At 45.3% G+C, this 17,741-nt stretch overlaps 1 protein-coding gene across 1 annotated transcript in view; it reads left to right on the forward strand.

Moving 5' to 3' along the window:
* Window positions 1–17,741, forward strand: part of CFAP206 (cilia and flagella associated protein 206) — a 473,657-nt gene that overhangs the window by 79,241 nt on the left and 376,675 nt on the right. Inside the window, exon 4 of the mRNA XM_086926596.1 lies at window positions 4,296–4,386. Coding sequence (XP_086782722.1) covers window positions 4,296–4,386 — 91 coding nt within the window. The remainder of the gene's footprint in view (window positions 1–4,295; window positions 4,387–17,741) is intronic.

The raw sequence follows: 17,741 nt of genomic DNA on the forward strand, positions 1-17,741 counted from the left end.
GAGCTGCAGATACTTGAACCTGCCCAGTCCATTGCTATACGTTATAGTAAGCTCTGTGATAACTAATCGAATTTCTTGACAAAATATCACAAATATCCAATGCTATTGAGAAGGGAAATATCCCTATACCTAACTTTTTGTGAAGCAGTTCCCTGTGTTGTATCTTGTAAAGGCGCATTGGACCATTTTATTCCAAGCTCCGAGGAGGAAGTCATTCTTGCTATCATCAATAATAGCTGCCATTGAAGTTCACCAAAGCTCCTATATAAGGCTAAGTGGATGCATTTACTTGGGCCCACGCTGCTACAAGAGCTATTTTAATCTTTAAAATATCACTCAGCTCTGGAACTGCTCCAATAGTTAGGAAAAAAGCAATAATTAAACCATTTCATAAAAACCTTTTTTAAATTCAGGAGACTTAATTGACTACTGTCTTGTTTCACTGCTTCCCCATCTAGGCAGATTGCTGAAAAAACTACCCTACATCCAATTTCAATTTTCTGTAGAAGAAAACATTCTGCTGTGCCCCTACTAGCGCCAGTTTCCTCTCAGGTGGAAGTACCAAATTGGTGGTGGAGTCTGCTCTAGATGATCTACAGAGATGGGTGCACAATGATGGGCATGATATTACTCAAGCTGTTTGACGTCTTTGATACCATCGATCTTGCCATCCTTGCCAACCTCCTCTCAATGTAGGCACTACCTTTGAATGCCTTTGAATAGTTACTGTCTGTCTTGAAATATCCGTGTCACAAGAGACGGAACAAGCACAAGTTGTGAGCTTGACTCCTTAAGTAAGTGAGCAGTCTACTCCTCGTGTCCCCCGAAGAAGCTATTAAGCAGATTTAAACAGATATAGGTACTATTAAGAACCACATCTATTGAGAAGAAGGGTAAGTGACCAACTTACCTTTGCATATCACTAAATTAGTAACAAGCTTTATACTGGTCCTGAAGAAGGCCCCCCGACCCGACTGGGGGACGCATGGGCTGAAACATGTTGACCATTCACTTTTGTATACAGATGCTATAGAACAGTAGCGTTTCTTGATTTGCACTGACTTTTGTTTTAAACTTGCCTCGTCTCCAACTGAATAAACCACTATTTTTTGAGGGATGGAGGTATTTTAAATTCACTTCACTTACACTTACACGATTACTGATCACTACTGTAATTACCAGTTGGCCTCCCTCCAGGAGGAGGAAAGCATATTTTAAAGATCCTGGGATGATGCTTTTCACGTAGCTTCAGAAGCGGACAATCAAGATATACCGCTCCATTACCTTTTATGTGAATAAGGGTTTTTTAAGTCAGTCAGAACCCCAGACCCTGGTTTCAATACAGGACAAGTGATCCATTCTCCTTTGATTATCTATCTATTGCCTGGAAGCTGAATGGATCTCAGCTTCTATCTCCCTCGATTGATTACGAGATATGTCTTGAAATATCTCCAACATTAACTGGCCTTATTTCCCTTCTGCTCCAAGCTCAAGGTACACAGCTCTGATATGAAAAGGGTTCCATTCTGTCCGCATTTATTTAATACCTACACGTGCTATCCTGCTGAATGTAATTCACCTTCCTGGGGCACGATTTTACATGTATATAAATGACTCTCAGGTGATCTTTGAGCTGCCTTGCCATTCAGAGCAGACAATATCGTAATCCGCCCCATTAGCAGTCGCTGTCGCTGCAGGTAAGAGCTGTGGGGCCGTGGAGCCAGGTGAGGGGGGATTTCAAGAGACTCCAAGAGGTGAAATTAATTATATATTTAATTTTCCCTTGTGTCGTCTCTCGAAATCCCCCCTCACCTGGCCCCACCACTCTTACCTGCAGCGGCCACAGCTGCCCTCTAGAAGAATCCTTTTCACTCACAGGGTGGTAGATATCAACCAACTTTATGAAGGTCAGTCCTATAAACCCTAAGCCAATAATGACCCCCTTCAGTAACTCCTATGTTGGTTATGAGCATCTGCCTAGACTGTAATGTGTCCCTGAACACCAAAATGAACAAAGTTGCTAACTCCTGCTTCTTCCAGCTAAAGCTGTTGAAAAGAGATCTTTCTTTTATTGACAGCCATCATCGTGTACCAGTGATAAACTGCTTAATTAGTCACGACAATGACAATTCATCTAGCAACACCAGAGATGCTTCTGCAGCTGATACAGAATGCTTCTGCCTCCCTTGGCCCGCTGGGAACATATCACACCCATCCTGAACCAGGCCATGATCATCATCCATATAGTGATTCTTCTAAGGCTGACGTATATACATGGTATAAAAAAAAGAAGTGCTCTTCGATGTGTGCATCAATTTCTTTTGTCCCCAAGGTGCATAATACGACATAGAGAGACAGAGATGTTTCCATTAGAGTTGCTGTTTTCTGGAGCACCTTACCTCTAGACCTGTGAGTTTAACCATCTCTTTTCAAGTTCAGGGAAACCCTGCTGTAATTTCCTGCAAAAAGATCCCAGTCCCTTTTCCAATGCCATACTAATATCTAAATATGAGTTTTATTAGGACTCTTCTTAAATTCCTCAACATGACAGTATATTGCAGTTTTTTTGCAGCAAAATTACACCAGAAATAGGTTCTCAACAAAATATTACTTGATTGTGCTTTGAAAAAGAGGAGATTTGGCAAAGAAGTTGGTCCTGAGGTGGAAGGAAGATGGGTGAAAAACTAAATTATTCTTTTAAAATTATTAGAAGTAAAAGGCAGATGAAAGTATAGAATACGGTTTTGGGTGTACAGCCAGCGAGCCTATTCATTCCTGAAGTAGTCCATAATATGGTATAGGTTTGTGCTGCTGCATATCCTGCTGCCCACATTTTTAGGTGGAGCCTGGACAGCACATGTGCTGCTCTGCAAGGCATGTTGTACTCGGGTATGGTTTTAAAGCCCAGCCCACTCTCCGCCCATATTTGTCATTGACTTGTGTCATTGACCTCATTTGTAACTTCCCATGAGGACTGGCCCTTTTACTTCGGTTGTTACACGGTACATCTTATTTAGTCTGTAAGCACGATTTTCTTTCACCTACTACAGGCACAACATACTTCCCTGCAACATTCAGCACACCATGCGCGCTTTTACTTTGCAATCAGCCCGGACAATGGCAGCTGCTTCTTTGAAATGCAATAGGTTTCGTATTTACACGAGTTTGAGCTATTGTTATTACAAATGACAATGCCTTTTATTTATGTGTTAATTATCAAAACAGACAAATAAAAGGCATTCAGGTAGATTCATCAAAGACCCGTTTTGCGAGTCTGTAATAGCGATTCATAAGGAATCGCTATTACAGACTCGCAAAATGGGATTCATGTAGGAATCGCAAAATTAAATGCGATTCCTACACATTCCTTATTTGCGATTAGCAAATTGCTAATCGCAAATAAGGAATAACTCCCCATTCATTCCTATGGGCCAAAAGGCCCATAGGAATGAATGGGGAGTATTCCTTATTTGTGATTAGCAATTTGCTAATCGCAAATAAGATAGCGATTTAAAGGGTGCCAGGGGTGTCCAAAGGACACCCTGTAGCACCCCTTAAATGCAAATTCAAACAGGTGTTGCGCACACACATGTCCAAAGGACATGTGTGTGTGTAACATGCAAAAGAAAAAAATGCACTAAAGTGCTTTTTACTCTATTTTCGCAATTTACCACGAAGTCAGATTTCGTGGTAAATTGCGACCAAATATTGCGATTTCGCAATTTCAAATTGGGTGATGAATTGCATTTAAGGAATCTCTACTAGAGATTCCTTAAATCCAATTCCTCGCAAATATGCGATTTCGCACATAGTGATTTTTGCATTTGGGATGATGAATCCCAAATACAAAAATCGCACTCGCAAAGTGCCAGATTCTCAGAATCTGGCCCTTTGCGAGCGCAATCTCGTTTCATGAATCGGGCTGTTAGTCATTTACAATGCCAATAGGTTAAACTCTCGTGAATGTGAGACCTAGTGCAGTGCAAATGCTTGTTGATATAAGATTTAATTGAGCACACAGTGCGCACCACCCCCACTGTACGTGGCGTGCTGACCCGAAACTCCTCTGTAAATTCAGGAGACTTAATTGACTGTTGATTCACTGCAGCAGCACAGGGCTGCCTATCACAAACAGCTGCCCTGTGCACTCTACATCTGTTGAAAAAACAGATCCTGCTTCTCGCTGTACCAAAGCCTCAACGGAAGACCAGAAGAGCTGTAGGAACTGGAATGGAGAAAAGTTGCATCATCTAATGAGTATGGATTTATTTGTTTTTTTTGTATTTCTTTTTTAGCTCTGCGAGGACAGACTGCTCGATACCATAAGTCCATCCCTCGACACAATAAAGATGCAAGTTTACTTCGATATGAATTACACAGATCGAGGTAATAATATCTGTGCATCTTATTTATGTGCCTTCAGGGATAGAATTCATAGAGCTGCACACTACTGTGTATCATAAATCATGTGCTGTGTATGTTTAAGTTTTTTCATCAGTGATTTCGAAGTTGATGAAGGAAGGCATTTGAGAGTTGAACGAATTCAATTGGTTGTCAGATAGTAGTCTGGCCAGATTATGTCTGTAAACCTCGGAAAGAGAGACATGTTATGTTTGTGTGTGCACAATTCTACCGACAATAGCTGCACCTGTAGCATAGTTAAATGTTTAAAAGTATAGATTTGGAAATAACAATTCTTTTAAAGTCAAAATAACATACAACCAGAGCTTGTACACAAAATATTGAAAAAATGGTAGAGTTAAGGTTTTTTTTTCTTTTAAAGTGTTTTCTATAGTACACAGCAATTAAATATGCAAACATTGCTGTAGAAGATTGATCAGTGTTGATCAAAATATTTATCTTACAAATACACAAAATATACAACATAATAAATAGTTCATGGAACTATGTAGTATAAAGGCCTTGCAAACTGAACTCAAAATGGATACCAGACACCATACAAGCACCAACAAGCGTAGTGTAGCAAGTATAGACATGATTTATATAGCAGACATGCCAAGTATCGGTTGCTTTTGAACTATGAAAATGGCTGTAGAGCTACATAATGAAATTAATGAATTATTTTATATTTCTGAATGAACCAAAGCTGACAGGTTGCTTTGGAAAATTAAAGCCATTTTCAGATTTTGTTGTAGCAAGCCACACCTCTTTATTGCTAAATTTGTAATTCCGAAAATGAGCTATTTTGATACAGCAAGTGAAGTGAACGATTCCTATGGAATGCAAGGGTGAATAGTTCTTAGTGAATTTCATACCTGCCTTATGACATCAAAGATGGGTAGAACATTCTATTCCAATATAGTCCACCATTGTTTTCAGAAGCAATAATTGCCCAAAATTAATTTAAAACGTAATGTAGCCACATGTTTCAGCCTGTTATTTTACCAAGTATACTATGTTCAGACTAACGACTGATAGTGTCCAAAGAACCAAGGCCAGGCACACAATACAATTGTTGCAAGTTTGTTCAAAATGTTGCTTCCCAATGGAATATTTGAAGAGGTCTCTATTGCATAATTTGCTTTGTGAATATAAAGAAATACCTAGTTTTATATCACAGGTTGTATCAAGGGATCAGTACAAACAGTAGATCAATATCGTTCAAGAACACAGCCGAGTCTTTAGTCTTGAGGTCTATGGAGGACTTTCATACGTGATCTTTGTCTTCTGATGAATTGATCTATGCTGATTTCTCCTGGCTAGTGCGTTTGTGTGAACTTGTAACCATAGTGCCTAAATAAAATGGATTACAGATTCTAATTTTTAAATCAACTGGTAGATTTGTCAAAAAGATCTGGTTGATTTGGTGGTTTTCTTTTCTAGTTCTGTGCCGGTCTGAATATTCAAATCATCCTGGTAGATAGTATACTCAATTTCCCCTAAGACACAGAGGTGAAGTCCTGAAAAGGGATAGGTTTAGTAAGGGCCAAATAATTCCGGAAATAAACAGAAAAGTCAAAAGCACATACCTGATACGGTAAACACCACAGGGCTGGTACAACGGTAGTGCAGCTGACTAGCTGGAGCTAAGGACTGGAAAAGGCCACCAGGTATTACCCTGAACCCATCTGCATTACACCATAAATTCAGAAAAAATGTCTGTCAATGTGTATTATGAGCAGTTGTCCAGAATGGAACCAACAACATTTGATAATGGCTCTGTTGAACCAAGAAGAAAAACTCATTTATAAACTATGGGCCTCATTATGATGTTGGTCAGTGGTCGATTCTGTGAGAGAATCTACCGACCATAGACCGGCGGTTCCGCACACCTCATTATGATGCAACCGCACATGGTGAGGTCGCAAACTCCCATTTTTCTATGGCAGCTTGTGCGGTGGGCGGAAACTGCCCGCATCACAAGCTCCCCTTGAGAAATGGGAAATTGCGGCAATTCCTGCACTGTGTGGCAAGCACCTCATGGTGCCTGCCACACGGTGCAGGGATTTTCAGGGAGCCACTTTAGTTGCCCGACAGGGCCACAACCGTAGGCATCAGAGGGTTGGGGGCCCTGCTAGGGGCCCCCAAAGTTGCTTTCCGACAGCCTTTACATGTCGGAAAGGCTGACATGGAAAGGCTGTCAGAAACCGACATCATAATCCCAATGGCAGTAATGCATTCCTTAACGGATTATGAGTGGTTTCTGACTGGTTGACGAGTTCCTTGAGCCCGTCGGAACTGAGTCGGATTGACCGACCAGTTTACAATCCGAGCGTTGACATTGTAATTCAGTGGTCAGAATATAAACTTACCTTATCTGTTGGTAAGCCTCTGATGAGAGGTTGGAGGCTTACCGACTGACATTGTAATTAGACCCTAAATGTACTAGTATATTTGAGTAAATAATATTTTTCCCGCATTGTATCTTTCATAGATTCACTTGCTTTAATGATTCCTCATTATTGTGATAGGAGTCCCACTTACATTTTTTAACCCCTCCCATGCTCATGAGGAGCTCAGCTCATCATGAGCCACGGTGGCCGTGTGCTCATGACGAGCCCCCCTCTTCTCTGGATAACAGCTTCCCTTGTGCAGCAGGAAAAAACATGCCCCCACTCCCCCCCCCCCACTTCCAGATAAATCAAAGACACAAAAAAAGAAATTTTCTATACACAACATCGTCTTCAAGTAAAATGAGCCACAAGCAAAGATTCACAAAAAGACTCCCAAAAAAGTCACGCATATAAACCTCTCCTTCAATTGTGCAAGAGAGGAAGAAAGGAAAATCTTTTTCATCAATGCCACCACCGGCTTTCCCTCAACCAAAAAAACTAAAACCATCATTGAAAATCTCCACATCCTTTGACAACCTTTCACTCATCCAAAATGAAGATACCTGCACATACATCTATCAACACACCATCAACGACAAGGAAGGTGAAACTACGGTCAACGAGTCTGTAGATGAGTGTGCTATCAACAACTGTTCCACTCTCCACAACAGTTCCATCAATGAGCCCTTTGAAGACAACTCCCATCAACGCCAGAACCAAAGACAGGAAAAGAACGATGTCCATTAGCAATCTAACCAGATAATATGTCCCCTAGCAAGATCCTGCCTCTGCCACCTGCAAAGCTGCTAGAGACACAACCAGAAGAGGAGTAAGATCCATATGATACATTTGGACCTGCATGCAGACAAGGCCAGCTCAAGGTGAAATACCAAACTACAGAGGCAGGACAAGGTAGTTCACCACACTACTCATAGAATTCATGACCACAAGTTCAGCCTAATTGTTCAAGACTTAGGGAAGAGGAATGATCAGAAAATTGGGCCACTATGAAAGCCACTGTGACCCTTCTGAAGGATACTATGAGGACTACAATGAGCCATCTACCCAGTCTTCACACCAACTGCATGAGTCCTCCTAAATCTATTTACTCTTCCTCCTGAGATACTACAGCGTCAGATAGAGCCTCGCCAATCAGCAGAGGAGAGTCTCCTGTACATCTGATCCACCATCAACTTGAATTCAGTTGGACACATCAGATGATTATCAGTATTAAGATGCCGTGGGAGAAGGGTAGCTACCATATGGTCCAATGCCTGGAGGAAGTGAGTGGGATAATTACAAAAGCCGTATTTGGACAAATTACTCCACTCCCCACCTCAAATTGGAGGATGTATGTGAAATTTGGAGTGAATCTTTGGAATAGGTTTTTTTTGGTATAAAATATACAAAGGACAATGAAGATTTGAGTGGCTGCTGGACGGCTCCTTAGATTTAAACAAAAATACAATATTTACTTTTTTGTAAGGAAAAAGAAGGTAGATAAATGGGAAAGCTTTCGAAAATGGTAAGAACATGCGCCACTTTAGGATGGCTTGAAAAGGAAAAAAAAAGAAAAAAGTCCACTCACAACGTCGAGCAAGATTTAATATGGACGAGCTATTTCAGGGATTACCATAGCGAGGTGACAACGGGTGTTCTGCTTACTCAGCAAACTGAATTTGTTATCTTGCAACATTTGCTCAGCTTTCAGAAACAGAGGTCAAAAGTCAGTTTGTTTTCTGGGACTGAAATTAAAGGATTTTGTAAAGTGAACTGCATTACGATTGCACTGTGCATAACATGTGAAATGAAAGGCTGTAAGATGGCAGGTTTCTTTCTTTTTCTCCAACACAGCACTGACATAGCTAATAAGTGAACAGTTCAAACATTTCAAATATGCTTCATCAATTATGAAGACAAACTTTTGTAAATTGGTATTGAGAGAAAAAAAAAAATATATATATATATATATGTGATGTGAAGAACATTTATAAAGCGCACTACCACTCCAGGGAGCATCTTGGCGCTTAGACTCAAATGCTAAGAGGATGGGCGGAAATAAAGTTCTCAATCAAGATAGTTAAACCAGTGATTTGCAGGCTGAGTCTGCCAGACTATAGATCCATGTCTTGAGGGATTTCTTGAATTTTTTTTCAGGTGTGATGTTGCGCAAATTTAGAGGCAGCGTGTTCCATGCCTTGGCACCCAATACTGCTAGGGACTTGCCTCCCTTTGTCATGAGTTTGAATTTTGGAACGCTCATTAGATTGGCTGTGGCGGATGTAAGATCCCGGGTAGGGTAATATCTGTTAAAATATTTGGAGAGGTATAGCGGGCCATGTTTATGAAAAGCCCTGAAGACAATCACCAACACCTTAAACAGGATACGTTTCTGTATAGGAAGCCAATGAAGCTCCTTCAGTGCAGCAGAGACCGAAGATTTCCTTGGCCATCTAAGCACCAGTCTTGCTGTGGCATGCTGAACCATCTGCAATTTATGTAGGGCAGATTTGTTGATCCCTGCGTACAGGCTGTTGCAGTAGTCAAGTCTAGATGTAATCAATGCCACTGCAACAGTACGCCTGGCAGATAGGGGTAATAGGGCAAAGATTTTCTTAAGTCCCTTAATGATGTGGAAGCATGATCCAGCCACTTCCTTTACCTGCTGTTTAAACGAGAGTGACTCGTCGAATTTTATGCCCAGGTTTCGTGCTGCTATGATGGTATTGGGCGGGGCTTCTTCCTCTTTTGGCCAGCAACTCTGGGGGGAGAACAAATTATTCTGACCAAACGGCACAATTTCTGTTTTGGCCGAGTTACATTTCAGATGGTTATTTTTCATCCAGGCAAAGGTTGCCGTAAGACACTCTTTTAGGGTCTGTTCGGCGACTTCCAGGTCTTCATCGACGGTAAGGACCAGTTGTGTATCATCAGCATACGCTATAGTACTAATTCCAAAGGTGGAGATGAGTTCGATCAGGGGGACCATATATAGATTAAATAAGATGGGGCTCAGACTAGAGCCTTGCGGTACCCCAGACCGAACAACCATCTTCTCGGAACAGAACTGCCCTAGCATTGTAATCTGCCTTCTGTCTTCAAGAAGTTTGCAAACCACTTTGACACGGTGCCTCCTATGCCAACATTCATAAGGCGATGTAATAGAATAGCATGAGACACCGTGTCAAACGCTGCAGAAAGATCTAACAGGATCAGGACGGCCCTCTTTCCCTGATCCAATGCAGCGCTGATGGTCTCTGTGGTGTACAATACTGCAGATTCAGTAGAATGATGGGCTCTGAACCTGGCCTGGTTAGGATGAAGAATATGATTCTCCTCCAAATAGGCCACCAGCTGCTTATTAACACAGGCTGCTGCCATTTTACAGATAGCCGGGAGAACCAAAATAGGCCGTAGGTTAGATAAGACTGTAGGATCCTGTAATGCTTTTTTTCTGTAAGGGTCTTACAGCAGCAACTTTCCAGCAGGTTGGAATCTCCCCTGTTTGAAGTGAGGAATTGAGGATTGAATTAATAAAAGGGTTAACCTTCTCTGTTATCGCTTTTAGCAGTGTTGGCGGACACGTATCAAATGGTGATCCTGATTTGATTTTAGATATAACTTTGGAAGATTCGTCCAGGGTAATTGGGGTAAAAGTTTCCCACACTGCCAAGTGTGGTTTTTCATTTTTGGGATTGAAAGATTAATTTAAGGCTTCAGATTGACCTGGGGAAAATCTTTGGTGAGGTTCATGACCTTCTGTTCAAAGAAGGTTGCTATCTCATTACAGAGGGCCTGAGATGGCGGGATTTCTTGTAGAAGTATTTTGGGGTTCCTAAAATTATTGACAATTTGGAAGATTTCCTTTTGATTATTTTTGGAGGCTTCAATCAAGTTCGAGTAGTAACTTGCTTTAGCTCCTTTAATATCTGCATGATAAGCTCTTCTAGCTGTTTTGTAGGCCTCCGATCATTACGATGATAATGTCGGCGCCATATCCGCTCTAGGACTCTCACTTTTCCTAAAGTGTCTTTAAGTGTACAGGTGAACCAGGGAGCAGATATTTTCCTTTGTCTTGGTTTAGCACTGGTCCCCCGAGATTTAATCCTTTCCCCTATGTTCCTCATCCCGCCCTCATAGCTCTTATTATCCATGGTCGCAATCCCCACTAAAGGCGGTCTACTTTCCTTTGTCCAGGTGTTAAGGTCTGGGTGTTCAATAATTTTCCCCCAGCACGGGGTAGGCGTCTTATTCTCAGGTATGACCGACCTCATTGCCTTCTTGCCATCAGTTTTAAGGCTAAAAGCAATAAATTTATGGTCCAGCCAAGTTTGAATCAAAGGGGATTCAACCTTCATTGTATCTAAATTTGAGCTAATGCAATCTAAAATATGCCCCACTTTATGTGTAGATTCCACTGTTAAAATCGACAACCCCAGGACTTGAAGAATATCTCTAAAGGACTTCACATTTGGATCACTGGTGCTATCCAAGTGAAGATTTAAATCTCCCTATACGGTGAAATTGGCCGATTTAAGAGAAAGACTAGACAGGACTTCCTCTATGCTTCCTAAAAACTGGGTCGCTTGTCCTGGTGGGCGATATATCAGAACCCCAGTGAAGGTGAAAGAGTCATGGGCTTGAAGTCTGAATTCGAGACATTCTGCCCCTTTAATATCTGATAATTCCGCAGTGGTACATTTCAGGGAGTCCCGGTAGATAATCGCCAGTCCCCCTCCCCGCTGAAGAGATCTATCCAACCTCTGGATTAAAAAGCCATATATATATATATATATATATATATATATATATATATACATTTTTATAGGATCAGAACAAATTAGAATGGTTTGCTTGGTGATGTGCAACTTTTAGGTATTCTTGCGGAATGCCGATTTCCAAACATTGTTTGTGCACTGTGTATCTTTATCAATAAAACTACACGTTAATGGGAAACCTTTAGTGGCCATTCCAATGGAGAATATGCTATGTGTAATGACAGTGCACTCCTACAGTATGCTTCGTTTTACTAAAATATTTGTGATAGAGTTTTAAATAATTACTATTCCTGCCCAGATGACAATGCTATTACCAAGACAACCAACACAAGGTCCAGCTAGTCAACAGCCCCTTGCCTAGGATGCACAAAACATTGTGCTCTAACAGGGATATGTGCAAATGCTAGCCCATTCAATTGGGCCCTTTGTTTCAGTGAAGGTGCATTCCGCCCCAGGTTCACAGCCTGTTCGAACAAGCTTTCTGGGGACCAGGGCACTCAGTGGTCACTATGCTCCAATTGCATCAACTGGAGTGTTCCCTCCTCGTTTTTGATTCTTAGGATAGCAAGACAGGGCAGTCCAAGGTTTACTCAAAGAGGTGAGGTACGGTTAGACATTCAGAATACAGCGCGCACTGTACTGCCAGCTGATACCCCAGACAGTATTATAGTGCCTAGATGCTAAGCACTATAAAAACACAGTTACCATGAAAAAGAATAATTAGTATTGTCTTTTACAGACTATGTTGCACAGGGTTGTTCTCATTAGACGTTTTCTTATTATTAAAGTTATTTAAAATTGAACAAAGAAAATCCTGATAGAGTGTTATTGCAACAGGTTTTTGTAAGGGAGATAGAAATTAATGGGAGACGATGAGGACAATCAAACAGGGGCTGGTCAACCTTCACTGGATCCGGCGAATCAACGTAGTGGAGGATTAGGCCAAATTGAGTGTGCCTACTGCTAACAGGAAGGGTCATTGAAATGATGAATGCCCTAATTTACAGGGTCAAACAACGGTGGCGAGAGGAAGGGGTAATTCATTCACAAGGAGTACTAGCAGAAGTGGTGCAATCACACTTCTCAGACTAAGACTTCGATGTAGAAATGAAGGAAGCAGAGTTGAGAACCGATGCAGAAGAGCAGAGGGCAGATTTTGATGAAAGAGCAGAACAGATTAAGATGAAGCCATACAGAGGGAGGTAGATTTAGCTAGGACGAGGACAGATTAGATGAAGGCTATATATTACATTTTGACTTTTTATTGAAAACACCAAGCTCTATGTATTGACAAACAGCTTTTGCCAAGGCGTATTTGCTTGGCCTTGGATTCTATGTTGGGTCTGGTGGCTCAGTGGACTACAGCAGCCACTGCAGGGGCCTGTGTTCGACCTCATGGTCACAGATTCAAATCCCGGCGGGTCCTCTCAGCCTTTCATCCATCTGAGGTTGATAAAATGAGTACCATGGAGTTGGGTAACAATAAACATCTGTTATTCAGCGCCAGGACACCTACTGGTAATTGTGCGCTTTACAAATACACCTGTTATGTTATGATATGTTAAGAATCAAAATATGGTAGCAAAGATTTCCGCACAATAAGCATACAAACGGACAGAAGCTTTTACAATGATGACTACTGACATTTGATTCTAATACTTTTGAATACCCTCCATAGGGCAGTCTAGGAAGGGCAGAAGAAGGTTCATGATACCAGTTAATAAAGCTGGCCCCTATGTTACTGTACCACTGGGGAGGAGGGGACATGAGTTCCTGATGGATACCGGTGCTACTTGTACCTCTCTAGTTCATAATCCCTTTCCTAGGTCTCCCCTCTCAGGTAAATTTCATACATCTGTGGGATTTTCTGTCATCCCTGTTCAAAGTACTATTTTACATATCAATCTAAACTAAATAATGTATCTGAAAGAAACAGGTTAGTATTAGAGTCCTTACCTTAGAATATCCCAAGGCGTCAGACTGGATCTGGAAATTTTTGCGTATCAGTACCCTTGCGTGTCAGTAGGCGTCTGCGGCTCCACGTCCATCGTCGACGGCGTGGGCGCCGTGATGACGTCGTCTGAGTACTTTTATCGCCGCCTCCGCGCGCTGACGTCAGTTCTTCTTTTTTCCGCGCCAGCAGCGCAGATCTGGAAAAAGTGGTACCTTAGTCATTTTTTGACTAAACTTTTTACGATCCCTTTTGATCATTTTTCGAGTCTTCGACTCCGAACGGTGCCGGTAGGGATGCCAGGTTTTAAACCCTGTGAGGACTGCGACCGACTGATGTCGGTCACCGACCCTCACCGCCGGTGCCTCCACTGTCTCAGCGTCGACCACGATGACAAGGCCTGCTCCGACTGCCGGGCCCTGACATCGAAGCTAGGCGGGAGCGGTCCCGCAAGCGGCTCGAGCTCCGGCAGTCAGCCTCGCGCCGCGAGAGGTCCCGGTCCGGACAGGGGTCGAGGGACCAGTCGCGGGGTCGGAGCCATCATAGCTCCGGGAGTCGCCATCACTCCTCAGGCTCGAAGTTGTCAGGTAAGCACAAGAAGTCGAAGAGACGTCATCGCTCTTCCGACTCCCCCCGATGCTCGCCCGACGCGGCCGGGGGTTCGGGTGACACCGCCCAAGCGGCTCCATCGGAGTTGCGGGCGTCGCGACCTGCCCCATACCCTCTGGTCCCTGGGCAGCAAGCGACGCCTTCGGGCCCAGCGGACCCATCTGGGGGCCCTAACGGGTTGGGTGCCTCAGCCCCAACGCGGCGGGTGCTTCGGCCCCGATGCCGCCGACGCCTTCGGGCTCGCTGCCGCAAGGCCCCACTGGATCCGCTTCTGGATCCGGGTCGTCGCCGGTTGATCTGACGACCTCACCCGTGCCGGTCCCTTGGGTGTCACCTCTGGAGCCGTCTTCGGGCGGCGCCATTCCCCGATGCCTCCCTCGATCCGGTTCCGGCGTCGGAGCGGCGCCGCTGGGCGCCGCTCTCGACGCCGCTTGGGGAGTTTTACTTCAATGAACCGGCCCCATCATTTGACAACCCTGATTATCAGGAGATGGGTGATGAGGAGTATTGGGAGGGGTCTGAGGACCCTCTGACACGTGAGTGTCAGTCCCAGGAGAACTGGACAGGTGGACTTGGGGATGCAAGTGGTCTGGACTCTTTGCCAGACACTGGTTTTGTCTCTCCTCCTACCGTGGCTACGGAGGAGGGGACAACCTTCAGTGTGGTGTTGACGCGGGCGACCAAGGCCATGGGCCTTGAGCTCCCCGTCGCGGCCGTGAGGACTAACCTCCTCACTGAGGTCCTTAAACCGCAATCAAGCTCGGCTGAGCCTCTGCTGCCGTTTAATGAGGCCTTGACTGACGTTTTTTTGGACACTTGGTCCAGGCCCGCTACAGGTCAGCCTGTAGATAGGAACGTGGCCAGGCGCCACCGCCCGGCCCCGGGCGACCCTTGTTTTCTGTCCACTCATCCCACCCCCGAGAGCCTGATCATCCAGGCCTCAAACTCCCAGACTGCATTCCCGTCGGCTCCGCCTGATCGGGAATCCAAGAGGCATGAGTAATACGGCAAGAAGGTATTCTCCTCCCTTGAGCCCTACACCCACTCCCTGTGGGACACGGTCCTGGTAGTGCTGCCACAATGCCCGGCGGAGGTCAAGGCTAAACTCGCCCAAGCCCTTGCAGAGGGTCGAGATGCAGCGCATTTTTCCATCAATTGTGGGCTGGATACCACCGACTCACTGGGCAGAGCGATGGCAACGACGGTGGCGATTCGTCGCTGTTAGACCTGGCACCTTGGCGTGAGTTTCCCTTCCACTTTTTGCTGATGTGCCTCAGATGTGTTTGCTGGTGTCCGCTGCTCAGGGCACTGCGCCACGGCCAATCCGTGCCGCAGTGCAAGTGCTCCCTATGTAAAATGTAACTGTGATTGATGTTCCTGATTGGTTCATTGGATTTACTGTCAGTCCCCAGTAAAGTGCACCAGGAGTGCCAGGGCTTGTAAATGCCAATACTGCTAGTGGGCCTGCAGCGCTGGTTGCGCCACCCACAGAAGCAGCCTTTTAAAATGTGTCTAGGGTCTGCCATTGCAGAACCTGTGTGCAGTCTGGTACTGTCATGCTGGCTGGGCAAGTGCACACACTTGCCAGCCTCTAAACCTTCCCCTAACTTCATATTAGTCACCCCTATAGTAGGCCTTAGGGCAGGGTGCATTGTAAGTGTAAGGTAGGACAAGCCCTGATCTGTGTGGCATGTCCTAATAGTGAATTACAGCCAAATTCGTTTTTCATTATTGTAAGGCTACCTGTTTCCTTTAGGCCAGATGGGCTGCTGGAATTATTACACTCTATAATCCCAGCAGGCTCAGGGAACATGGTAGAAATTAATGTTTAGTGTGCCTGAACTCAGAATAATAAAATACTTCTTTTAGTAAAGTTTATTTTAATATCCTGTGTTTGCAAATGCTACTTTTAGAAAGTTAGCATTTGCTTGCCTAACCATTTCAGCCCGCCTCTGCTAGTATGTGTATCTGACTGTCTGGGTTGTGTGAGTGACAGGGCTGGGGGATGACAGGTGGTGAATGCAAGGATTACACCTTAGTGGGAGGTAGGAGTGGCCCTGGGCTCTTAATCAGGCTGTGCTCTGCCACCACAATGCTGGCTCCGCCCCCCTGGGGAGCGACTGATGACTCAGCCGGCACCTGGCCCAGGAAGGGCGAAGCACCATCAACAAGGTACTCCTGTCTGCCCCTGTCCATACAATGCTGGCTCCACCTCCTGTGGAGCGTCTGATGTGCCTGCCCCTCACACTGAAAGCAGAAGTCAGAGTACCCCCAACACAGTGCTCAGAGACTGAAAGTAGTTATGCAAAGGCCCCCCTGTCCTGTAAGAACAAAAGAAATGCAGTATAAAGGTAGGAGCTCTGCTCCTAAGAAACCAGAATCCTGTTTACCCACGAAGAACCTCTGCCCGACTAGAAGGAGAAGAAGGCGCTGGAAGGACTGGCCTGCTGCTTGCCTTGCTGAGAAAGGAGAGGAAGAAGACTTGCTTTAAAGACTTTGCTGCTTTGTGCTAACAAACTTTCTCCAAGGGCTTGATTGAGCAAGCTCCCTGAACTGAACCCCAGGACTAGTGGGTTCTTGGTGCCTTTGCTCGTCTTTGAACGCCGAGCCGTGTGTGCCTCCCGCCGGAGTAAGACTGAGCCCCTCATCGCCCCCTCCTAGGGCTGTGGCACTCGGAAGCTTGCCTGCCTCTTCACCCTTGAGAGCCTCGCTCTAATTAGAGTCGCTCTCTGCCCCCGGGTCAGGCTACCTGCTCCTCTGCCACTGTCTGCTACTCGAGCGCGCTGAAGCGCTCTCGCCCCTCCCGCCGGAATTCCTGGGTAAATCGTGATCTCCGCCGAGACTGCAGCCTGCACGGACCGTGCCCTGCTGTCCCCGCTTCACGACCCCGAGTGTTTACAGGCCGCGCCGCCCCCTTTGTGGAGACCCCCGTACCGTCGTACTGGGGGTCGAGGGCCGCGCCTGCCTGTGTGCCCGCACCCGCTGACGTCCCAGATCTGAAGGTGCCCCCTGAACTGGACGAGTATCGCTGACCGTGCACGACTCGCCCTCCAAGAAGTAACAGCCGTCGGAAAAGCTTCACACCGGGCTAGGGGCCCGCAACGTTTGTTTTCCCCTTTTGCACAGTCAGCCGCTTCCGCTGCTGCAACCCGTGAGCCTGTCACCATGAGCCGATCGTGTCAGGGGGCTGAAGGAGGCAGCCTGCGCTTTCACCAGAGTCCTCTGGGGTGAGTGAGAGCGAGCGCACACTGCCGTCTTCCTATCTGGGACCCCTCGCCCCCCGTGACAGGCGCCCTGCTCCTCGGAGCCCTCCCGCAGCTCCAGCCGCACCGCAAACTCGGCCCGCCTCCAGCTCTGTCCCCGAGCCGCTGGGAAGAGCCGTACGCGGCATAGGCATACTCACGCCCGATGCGTGAGGCACGGTAGAGTCCGGATCGCTTTCCTCCCACAGAGCGGGGGAAGCGCTGCCAAGTACACCGGAGGCCAAAGACTGGCTGTGAGCCCCTAAGAAGGGTAAAAGGGAGCATTGTGGAGTGGAGCATCCCACAGGGACTCAGAGAACTGTCCCAAAGTAACTGGAACAACAAATAACATTTCTTTTAAAGACTA

The sequence above is a fragment of the Lissotriton vulgaris genome, chromosome 6 (genome assembly GCF_964263255.1).
Source record: "Lissotriton vulgaris chromosome 6, aLisVul1.2, whole genome shotgun sequence".
Taxonomy (NCBI): Eukaryota; Metazoa; Chordata; class Amphibia; order Caudata; family Salamandridae; genus Lissotriton; species Lissotriton vulgaris.